This window comes from Solanum dulcamara, chromosome 4 (genome assembly GCF_947179165.1).
Source record: "Solanum dulcamara chromosome 4, daSolDulc1.2, whole genome shotgun sequence".
Taxonomy (NCBI): Eukaryota; Viridiplantae; Streptophyta; class Magnoliopsida; order Solanales; family Solanaceae; genus Solanum; species Solanum dulcamara.
In genome coordinates, this window is record NC_077240.1 from 632,308 (window position 1) to 644,051 (window position 11,744).

Consider the following 11,744-nt stretch of genomic DNA (forward strand, 5'->3'; position numbering starts at 1 on the left):
TATACTATTGTTATGATATTATTTTTAAATCTCAGTCAATATGAGATCATTAATTCAAAATAAAACACCAATTAAATATCTCCTAATAAAAAAGTAGTCCATTCTTCCCCCCTCTGCTTCTCTTTTTCTCTCTACTTTGGTGGCAGTACTGTATTTCAAGATTGTCTCTTTCTTTGCTTAAACCCCCAATACCTGCAAAAACTCCATTTGGGGACTTCCTCCATTAAACTTCAATTCCATATTACGGTTATATTTCCAAGATTATAAAAGATTTTATTAATGAAGAAAGTAGACCCCAAGAAGGCCGCCACTCAAAAGATTTTTGGAACTGTTATCAATGAAGATGATGCCTCCCACCTGGTGGGCGGCATAGTTGAAAAGGGGTTTTCAGAACAACCATTAAAACCACCTACAAGTTGGTCTTCTGCACCTCGCCCTACTGTTCTTCCTTTTCCCGTGGCCCGTCATCGCGCTCATGGTCCAGTAAGTGAAAAATGATATTTAAGTTGTGTTTGGCCATGAATACAAATTGGAGTTGTTTTTGAATTTTTTGTGAGTGATTTGAAGTGAAAGTATCCGAAATTTTTATGACCGAACATGATTTCGGTAATTCAACTCCAGAAAAATGTAAATCCAAATGGCCATTTTAATGGAAATAAAAAGTACTAGAACTATATACAAGCCAACTTTATACAAAATGGAAATAAAAAGTACTAGAACTTTTCTATAATTTCAACCGGCATAAGAATATCTAATAGGGCTAAAAGACACCTAGAAAGCTAGACCTAAAGTAAACGTACTAACAATCCTAAAACATGTTACCAACTGGAGTATCTCGTATCTCCCATATAAAGCCAAGCCAAGAGAGATACAAATATGGAAGCATTAGACATTGAATGTGTTGCATACATGTATGCATTAATAAAAAAAATATGTGTTTTTTTTGGCGATGAGCAATATGCTATTTTTTTTTGTGCACATTATATAGTATAAAAGTAACCTTCTTTCATTTTAGTTATATATTGTGATGTTATGGATCCGTGTGAAGTTCGGATAGGATCTTGATGAACACGTTCAAAACTACTTTTTGATAGTCATATGTGTAGAAGGAAGGAACCATGAACCTTTTTGGTTATCTGGGTGTAGTTTTGTTACTTGAACTAATATGTGTATCTTTCTGCGTATTTGTATAGCATTGGACCCCAAATGTTGGAATCGTTCGTGGTTACAGCGATCATGAAGAGAATGAGGAAGATTTCACTGGAATGGACCAAATTGGAGCTTTTGCTAAGCCCATGGAAAGAAAAGAGAATAAAAGGCTGGATTTTAGTCGGTGGCGGGAGATAGTGGCTAGTGATAATAGTTCTGTACCATACAAGAGGGAAGAAAGTGCTCGCAAGTTGAAGTCAACATCAAAAGAGCAAAAGGCTGTTGCAGAAGTATCTCGAAACAAAAGCAACTCAAATGAACATACTCCAGATAAATATGGAAAGGGTGCTATATTATCTGTAGAAGATGGTGCAAAATCTCAGGATGTCAGCAGGGAGGATGAACATATGGTTCAAGAGCAAGAGGAAGACATGACCATGGACATCGATCAGGGAGGCATGGAACAGATCGCTAACCATTCTGTCTTACCGGAGCAGAGTTGTGGAAATGGTATCACTCAGCAGGAGGAAGAAATAATGGAGGATATGCATCCTACCTTACAGGTTAACGCACAGAAACGTAACATTTCTGCAAACAATACTGATGTTAGCTTTGACTCCCAGGAAGTGGAAGGAAGGCAGAATGCCAGCAGTCTTGAGAGTCAAATTGATGCTGAGAATCAAGCTCAATTAGCAAGAATGTCAGCTGATGAAATTGCTGAAGCGCAGGCTGAATTAATGAAAAAACTTAGTCCAGCAATGTTGGCAGCACTGAAGAGGAAAGGCCAAGAGAAGTTGAAAAGAGGAAAATCTAGTAAATCTGGTTCTCATCACAATAGCGAAAAGCGTAATTTGTTGGATGAGATGAAGAATGCAGCCTCACAAGGCACACTGAAAAATGTAAAAGACGATACTCCAAAGTTGAGTGCAAGCACCAGAGTATGGGATGATTGGAGTAAAAGAGTTGAGAGTGTCCGAGAATTAAGATTTTCTTTGGATGGCAATATTGTGAAGAGTGAATTTGATGTCCCAAAGAGTGGTAAGCCTAAATTTGTTTATACCTTCAAAGCTCATACTTTCCAGTACTGCAGGTTCGTTTTTTGTTTTTTTAATCTTTTCCTCCTAGTGTATGATTCATCTGAGGAAGAAATAACTTTACCAAGCATCATTAGTGAGCACTGGAAATCATGAGTTTACTGGCAGGCGTACTTAAGCTGGTTGAAACAGTTAAAGATGACTAGTTAGATCAATCTTATCTCTAGTATGAGCTACACTTTTGTGGTTTGCTCAGTTGCATCCACTGATAAATTCTGATTCATATGCCCAATCACCAGTTTAGTAGCAGGCGTACTTAAGCTGGTCGAAACAGTCAAAGATGACTAGTTAGATCAATCTTATGTCTAATATCAGTTACATTTATGTGCTTTTTCTCAGTTGCAGGCACTGATAAGTTCTGATTCATATGCTTATGTGTATTTCATTTTATAATTCTAGTTTGCAGCAAGGATAAGGGTGCTTGACCTCTCTGGTATATTTGAAGATACACTTTCTGCGCACACTTTGTCATATACCAATAAAAATCAAAACAGGTCAATTCCAAGAGGGATAGGAGTGTCTTTCAAGTTCTTCACTAAGTAGAGATAGATGTGCCTGGACTGTCTTCATGATGGATACTACTCTGTTGTAGTGGTATCTTATTATTACTATTTTTTGGGCAAAAGCCGTTTCTTCGTACTACTGGGGAATTTCCAAAGGAGCTTCCTTTTACGGATCAATTCTTTCTGCTTTCATTGCTCGCCAAGGTGTCAAATATATTTTTTCAGAGGAAATCTTTTCCGGTTAAACATGTCTCATTGGAATTGATTTTATGTGGGATCGGACACACCTTAATTTCTTAGATCCTGTAGAATGTGATGGGTATCTGCATATATTTGTGACCTGCCAGGTTCCGCCCGATGTTTTTGTTCAAGGGAGGACAGTGTTTCTCTTGTCAACTGTCAAAGTTGAGAACTGACCTTGTGTATATGTACCCTAACTATAGACGTGTATCAAGAAAAAAAAGAATAGAATTTCTGGTGCCTATTTCCAGCCTGGTAGTTAAGAACTGACCTTCCCTTTGTAGATTAGGCAGGTTTTTTCCTCCCCATTTAGCAATCTGGTCATTGAGTGGGTTGATAATACAACATAATATCTGATTATTCTACTTAGAGCCCGTTTGGATTGGCTTATAAGTTGTTTATAAGCTGTTTACAACTTTTTTGAGTGTGTGGCTGGTCAACTTAAAGTCATTTTATGCTTAAAATAAGCCCCAAAAAATAATTGGGTCTGTTTGGCTTAGCTTATCTAAAGCAGCTTATAAGCTGCTTAAAATAAGTTAAGCCAAACAGGCTATTAATAGGTGATGCTCAAAATCAACTTCCTATAGATTTGTAGAGTGCCTCTCGTGTTATCATGTAGCTCTATATTGTGTCTCACCTGATTTGGTATTTTCTGAATCTTCCACTTGTTAGGAATGCCTCAACCCATGAAAGATTTTGATGTGTATGCCCCGTCTTGTTGCAGGTAGTACATCAGCTTATGCTGAGCAAAATCTTTCCGAGCGTGACTATCTACGAACTGAAGGTGATCCTGGCGCGACTGGTTACACCATCAAAGAAGCAGTTGCTCTCGCAAGAAGTATGGTTAGTATATTTAATTTTGAATCCTTTGTATGTTCAATATCATGCTTTCTTGTGTCTGCATGTCCGTGCTAGTCTAATTGTGTGTTTTAAGTATTTGAGCTCCTTGACTACAGGTACCTGGACAACGGACATTTGCGTTCCATCTTATTGCATCTGTGCTTGATAGAGCAATGCACAATATTCAGCAGAATCATCTGGGGTGTATCTTAAGATCTCAGGACAGAGATGAATTTGCTGACTGGGAGGCCATTTGGGCTTTTACACTAGGACCAGAACCCGAGCTTGCTCTATTATTGAGGTAAATTTAAGTGTTTCTTCGTTGTGTTTCTTGGCCTTCTCTTGTGATATGCTAAATATGGTTTGTCTATGAGATAGTGCCATGTTTGTTCATTTCGGTGAAATAGATAATACCTGTTTTTTCCCCCAAAAAATAGTTCTCCTTCAAGATGTAATGTCTTTTTGTTTTGTTATAGACATCAGTGATACTGCATTTATGTTGTCCATGCATAGCTAGTTATTCAAATTTTTTTCTCCATTTGTCCGTAATCTTCTTTGTATTTAGATTTCCTATCACTTGTTTCTTTTGAGCCTCCACTTGAAATGGGAGTGGGGAGGCTGTTGTGGTGGAAGGGCAAGGTGTTACCTGCTTTAAAAGGCAAAAACATCCAACAAAGTGTTAGTCTTTTTTCCTAGGTGGAAGGGAAAAACCTCTGGCTAATTGATTTTGTTAAACTTCTCAAAATTTGAAAAAGCGACTAAAAAAGAATATAGTGGGGAAATAAGTGGAAATTGTGAAGTACTTTTGAGAAAAAGAGGATAGTTGCGTTTAAAACCATGTAAAGTTGATTTCAGAACTTGCAACTTGCAAGTAACAAAATTATTTCTCAGTTTTTTTTTTGGTGAACGTCCTTGTAGAGAATCTCAGTTTCTGCAGTACTAGATTCCTCTCCCCATCCTACCCTCCTCTTTTGGATTTTAGTGTGCCTTGTAGTAGAATCTCAGAACCAAACTAGCCCCTTAAAAAAATCTTTTTTCTGTATGGGCCTTGTTAGGCATAGCCCCCTCTAAAATGATTGGGTGGTTGATAGGAATAGATTGAACACTCACTTCATTAGGTCCATAAACAGCCCAAAAGACACTACTCTAAACTCATAATGTCCGTATCAGGTCTTAAATACAGTCTTTAGAATATTTGCTTCCCTTAATCACACCTGATGATAGCCTGACCGTAAGTCTATCTTGCAGCTGATGATAAGTTATCTGCCTAGCATTCTGAGAAGTCCATGTTTCATGGTTGAAAGATTAAGTATCACAAGAATTTGAGATACACTCTGATCTCTTTACTGCTATGCAACCTGAACTACTCAGCTTAGTAGTTGGGTCAAAACCTTGGGTTTGTAGACTAAACTACATGTGTACCTCTTTGTTTCTGTCCCTTAATAAAATATGAAACCCGAAATGATTGTGGTTTGTTTCAAGAAATAAAGTTGATTGCATTTGCCTTATTTGTAATTTTTCACGTTACAGTTGAAGGATATGGACCAGGACTAGTTGGATGACTGTACTTCGATCTGAAAATAATGTACTTCAGTATCTCTCGTGTTAAATTAGAATTCCTTGAAATGCTGAACCTTGCTATGCATGGAACAAGATTAATTTTCTTTGAGACAACAGTTGCATTTTTTTTACTCAAAGGAAGTGTTTGATGAAAATGGATTTTTTACTTGTAGGATGTATCTGGATGACAACCACAATTCTGTAGTTCTGGCGTGTGCTAGAGCCATTCAGTGTGCTCTTACCGTTGAGATCAACGAGGAGCTTTTTGAAATTGTGGAGGTAAGACTATGAATTTTATTGCCTCTATGAACTGTAGGAGATGGTTTATACTTGACCTCTGTGTTTTTATCAGAGGATACCAACTCTTCAGAGGGAGGCACCTACTGCTCCTGTCTTTAGAAGTCGACCAGAGATCGAAGATGGTTTTCTCCATGGTGGTTTCTGGAAATACAATGCAAAACCTTCCAATATTCTTCCTTTTACCCTGGATTATCTGGACAATGACGAAAGTGGACACACTATTCAGGATGATGTTGTTGTTGCTGGCCAAGATATAGCTGCAGGATTTATTAGGATGGGGATCCTTCAAAGGATTCAATATCTCTTGGAGGTATGTTTCATCTATGGACCCATGTTTCTTTTGTGTTCTAACTTGTGATTGTGGGAGCAACTTGTCCAATATATAAATATGACTCATAAATGATGATTGCGGGTTGTGTACTGGAGCATGACATGTTATCTTTTTTTCCCACCAGTCTGAACCTTCAGCAGCTTTGGAAGAATGCCTGATTTCCATATTAATTGCGATAGCTAGGCATTCGCCAACATGTGCAACTGCAGTTATGAAGTGTCAACAGTTGGTTCAAACAATCATCAACAGATTCACTAGTAAAGAGCAAATGGAGATTAGTACCTCAAAGATCAAGTCAGTTACACTCCTGAAAGTAAGCATCAAGAATCCATGCTTGAAACATTTGTGCCTGTAATAAATCTATCCGAATTTTAAGTTCATTCCAGCTTTAAATTTTGTTCTTTAATGTGACAGCTTTTGGCTCGATTTGACAAGAAGAACTGCCTAGAATTTATCAAGACTGGAATAGTTCAAAAGACGATATGGCACTTGTATCGGTATACCTCTTTTGACCAATGGGTAAAGTCTGGAAAAGAGGCTTGTAAGCTTTCATCAGCGCTTCTGGTTGAACAGTTACGGTTGTGGAAGGTCTGTGTGCAACATGGATACTGTGTGTCATACTTTGATGATATATTCCCTGCCTTATGCATTTGGTTGAATGTGCCTGCATTTGGAAAGCTGATTGAGAACAGTGTCCTCAGCGAATATACCGCCATTGCCAAGGAAGCATACCTTGTACTGGGTGCTTTAACTAGAAGACTGCCAACTTTTTATTCCCACATGCAACATTTGGATGGGGGTACTACAAAACAAGCAGAGAGCTGGTGTTGGGCCCAGGTTGGTCCTATGATTGATTCCGCCCTAGAGTCTATTAGGATAAAGGATATACCACTCCTATCTTGTCTATTTGAGGGGGGAAATGAGGAGAAATTGAATGGTGATATGCAGGACTCAGCAGTTCCTCCTTTGCTGTGGTTGATATCTTCAATTATGGACATGCTTTCTGCCGTGCTTGAAGCTGTAATCCCAGAAGATAATGCAGAGTTGTGCCATGTGACTCTTCCATGGCTGCCAGACTTTGTCCCTAAGATTGGACTAGCAATTTTGAAAAATGGACTTATGAGTTTTTCAAGCATTAGTGCAAGCCATGATGGTGCTGCTGGCAGCAGTTCGTTCCTTGAGAGTTTGTGTTATTTGAGAAAAATAAACCAACAAGAAACATCAATAGCATCCGATAGTTGCCTTCAGGGATTGTTGCAAGTTGCTTGGTGTGTTGATAAGCTGATCTCACTTGTTAACAATGAGCCTCGGAATCCATTGCAATACCAGGGTTTCACAAGAGAGGAAAAAACTCTTGCTGCTGGAATTCTCCACTCCTCTCTTCCTGAGTTAAGAGCTTTGATGACAAGTGTAATGGAATCAAACGATTCTGAATGGCGTCATATGCAATCAATTGAGACGTTTGGTAGAGGTGGTCCAGCACCAGGAATTGGTGTAGGCTGGGGTGCCCCTGGTGGGGGATTTTGGTCTAAAAATATTTTATCAGCTCAACTAGCTGCACGATTATTCATTTACTTGCTTGATGTTTTTCCCATCGTATCTGTCAAAGATCAGTTTACAACTGAAGGGATGAACTCTATAATACAAAAAATAAATTCTGTCATGGGAGCGTGTTTATTACTGGGGCCAATGGATAGTTCTGCTGTAGATAAGCTGCTTGATTTCTTGTTTCAAGTTCCCACTCTAAAGTACATTGATTTCAGTATCCGCCAATTTCTTAATCTTAATCAGGGTTTTCAGTCTTTTGAGTGGGTATATCAAGAAGAGGACTATATACTGGTGAGTGATGTCTTAGCTTCTCACTTTAAGAAGAAATGGTTGTCTGCAAAACAGAAGCGTAAATCTGCTGCTGGAAATGAGCAAGTATTCCATAAGAACTCTAAAAAAAGAAGTGTCTTATTGGACACCATTCCTGAGGAAAATTCTGAATCAAACCCCGCCAGCCAAGAGCCTAAATGTTTGGTGGCTGAGTGGGCTCACCAAAGATTGCCTCTTCCCTTGCATTGGTTTCTCAGTCCACTCTCAGTGCTTTGTTCTACCAGTCATGAGTCTCTGGATTTTCTTAAAGTTGCAAAAGGTGGACTCTTCTTTCTCTTGGGGATTGAACTAATGTCAACATTCCTTCCTGCTGAGTTGCAAACACCAGTTCGAAATGTGCCTATAGTATGGAAATTGCATGCATTGTCTGCGACTTTACTTTCTGGAATGGGCATTTTTGAGGACAATAGCAGGGATCTCTACAAAGCTTTGCAAGATGTCTATGGACAGCTTCTTGATAGGGAAGAAAAAGTTGAGGCAAAGAACCTGAAATTTAAGACGGTTATACATGAGAACTACTCCACATTCATTGACAATCTAGTAGAGCAATTTGCTGCTGTTTCTTATGGTGACATGATATTTGGTCGTCAAGTAGGAGTCTATCTGCATCAATTTGTTGAAGCTCCTGTGAGGCTTCCTGCTTGGAATGCACTGTCTAATGCCTGTGCTCTCGAGCTTTTGCCTCCTTTGGAGAAGTGCATTGCTGCAACTTATGGATATCTTGAACCTGTTGAGGTACTGCTTACTTAAACACTATCAGCAAATACATTTAACATTTGACAATCACATAATTATTAAGTTGACCTTTAGTGTAGTGAAAGCTATATGAATTCCTTTCCTGTTCTATGGATGCTGGTTCATTACACAATACCTTCCAAGTAACCTAGAGTTTTATCTCGACTATTGGGTAAACCAGGATTCTGGAAAGGCGCCCATACAGGAAAAAATGTTTTCTGTTTAAGGATATTAATATAATTTCGTTTTGATCCAAAATCAATGGGATATCCAGTACTAGATGAAAAATACAACTCCTCTCACTAATGCAAGTTTGATGTGTTTCTCTTAGATGGATGCTCTGAATAACTTACTGATGGTTTTGAAGACTCACTTGAGAATACTTAAGTTTGACACTGATCTAGATCTGTCATTGTCTACGAATGTGCTTACTGCTTACAGGTGTGGTGCAGCTATAAATACTTACTAAAATGAGATATATTTCATGTTGTTTGTTCCCTTCATACTTGGAATTTGGGAGGAAAAAGAAATAGCCCAGTTTTCACTGTGCTCTGCCTCCCTCCTTGCACTTTATATTCTTAAACAAAAAGGAAATGGAAAAGAGAGAGACAGTGAAAAGTAAAGGGAAAGAAAAAAAGCTGTTTGGGGGGAGGGGCTGCTTCTGGCCATGTAACAGTTATAAAAATAATGTGTATGTTATGGATGGTACACTTGGTATGTTGTTGTAGTTATGGATACTTCTTGAGCCGAGGGTCTATCGGAAACAACCTCTCTACCCCACAAAGGTAGGGGTAAGTTCTGCGTATTTCTTACCCTCCCCGGACCCTACTTGTGGAATTACACTGGCTATTATGTTGTTGTTGTGTTAGTTGTTTAGGATGTCATATATAAATCGAGATGATAATTAATCTTGTTCAGTATCCTGCATTGCACACTGACGCCTATAAGTAAGGCATTATGGCAACAAAAAGTTACAAGGTAAAGGGAAGGATATTGGAAATATGATAACTATACAATAGACCCTTGTGGTCAGGCCCTTCCCCGGACCCCGCGCATAGCGGGAGCTTTAGTGCACCGGGCTGCCCTAGTGAATCAAGAGATTGATGATTTTGTTGTCCAATTTTTTTATAGGAGGCGAAGTCGAGTTGAGGAAAGATCTTATAAAAATTTTGATGTAAACAAAGACATAATTATACTTTGCTTACTTGTGGATAATTAATACTTTGATGCAGGATGATGAGAAGATGTTGGAAGCTTACTGTAAATCATGGGTTTCAGGAGCTCTAGACAAAGCAGCACGTCGAGGATCTGCTTCGTTCACTTTGGCCTTGCACCATCTATCATCATTTATTTTCCAGACTTGCTCTGGGAATATGATTCCTTTGCGAAACAAGCTTGTCAAATCTCTGCTACGAGACTACTCCCGTAAGAAGCAACATGAGGTATGCAAATCACTGCAAAATTTGTAACTTAACTGTTTAGTTAATCCCTTTTTTGTTGTAAAAGGCCCACTTAAGGTGTGATTTAAGGTCTGAAGCAATGCACATAGCAGGATGTGCTTTGCAGTTTGCTCTGCTTACATGGTGCATTAGTGAATATGTCAAAGGCTCCAAAGCGTGTGCCTTAGCAAATTCCTGCCAACCAATAGTTATAAAAAAAAAATATTTACTAGTTAGGTTGATTTCTAAGGCTTATGGCGTCTATCCATCTTGAAGAGGACGCTGCTCACAGATAGATATAGCCGGTAAATAATATATCACTAATCATTAAGAAGACATTATGGACACATTATAATTAGGAAATGGAAACTAGAAATCTAAATTAAGCAAACTTATTCATCTTGATTTAAAAACATAAATGCTCTCTGTATTTGATTCAGTATTTAAGTATGCCCTTAATAGTTTAGTCCCCTTTAAGTTTGCTGCAAATTAACAAACTGGTCCCTTAAGCATGTACTTAACAGTTATGATCCCCTCTAAGTTTGCCAACAGTTTAACACTTTTAAGTACCCAACAAAATATTATCTGGAAGTGTTATGTCTGGTTCTGTAATTGTAATTTGAGTTCTCATTCATACTTGTTTTATCCTATTACAGGTCCTTTTTATTAACTTACTCGAGTACCAAAGGCCGGATACCAGATCTGAGCCCTTCCAGAAGGAATGTATGCCGCTTCAAAGCTGTGATATGGTAAATAGATTACAGATTTTGAAAGAAGCATGTGAAGGAAGTTCCTCATTGTTGAATGAGGTTGAGAAGCTCAACTCTGTGATTACTAGGAAACAACATGCGGACAGCTAAAGTTTTCTACATGGTGGGATCTTGTATATATGAACTCATTTGATTTATTACATCACAAAAGGAAGTTCTGTACATCAACTTATCTCACTCTGCTGTTAAAGTCTCGTTTAAGGTGCATTTAAGCCCTGGTAAATTCCAGGTTGAGCGTTTTTGCCTCTCTTTATGAGCCGTTTGGATGGGCTTAAAAAAAATAATTTTTATGTATGAAGTGTTTTTAGAACTTTGAAGTGCTGAAAGTTATTTTTATAAATAAGCAGTTGGTGTTTGGATAAAAGTGCTTAAATGAGGAAAATGATGTGAATTTTAGGGTTAAAAGAATAAAAAGGGTAGTTTGGAAATTTAGTTAAAATATAAGGTATATGAAAGTAATTTTCTTGATCAAAGAAAATGACTTTAAACACTTAGAAAAAAAAAGTTAGGAATTCTAACTTTTTATTTTTGACTGACTTTAAGAACTTTATGACTTAAAATTAGCATAGGCAAACATGTCCAAAAGCTAAAAATAGGTTTTAAATTGGTTTTGACCAACTTAAAGCCCATCCAAACGGGCTTCCTGATATCTGGATAATTTTCTTTTGGTTGAAAATTATAGGTTTGTGACAGTACAAGCAATTTGACATACTTGTCGATAACTTACACTGGTAAGTTTTTTTTAAAAATAGATGTTGGCATCACTATCGTGTAGTGATGTAATATGAAAACTTCTCAACTTTTTAAAGCAAACAGTATACTTTTTCTATTGAGAATCTTATAAGAGAAAATTAAAAGGAAAACGACACAAAATAGACCTAATTGTGAAATTATTTATCCAAATT

At 37.8% G+C, this 11,744-nt stretch overlaps 1 protein-coding gene across 1 annotated transcript; it reads left to right on the forward strand.

Moving 5' to 3' along the window:
- The first annotated feature begins 114 nt into the window (after positions 1-114).
- On the forward strand, positions 115-11,092 carry LOC129885285 (transcriptional elongation regulator MINIYO). Its single transcript, XM_055959501.1, has 10 exons — positions 115-483; positions 1,194-2,187; positions 3,711-3,829; positions 3,943-4,127; positions 5,560-5,665; positions 5,739-5,996; positions 6,142-6,330; positions 6,432-8,630; positions 9,863-10,072; positions 10,726-11,092. Exons 1-10 carry the CDS (start codon positions 280-282, stop codon positions 10,927-10,929), a joined length of 4,668 nt encoding a protein of 1,555 aa, XP_055815476.1. The 5' UTR covers positions 115-279; the 3' UTR covers positions 10,930-11,092.
- Positions 11,093-11,744: the final 652 nt, after the last annotated feature.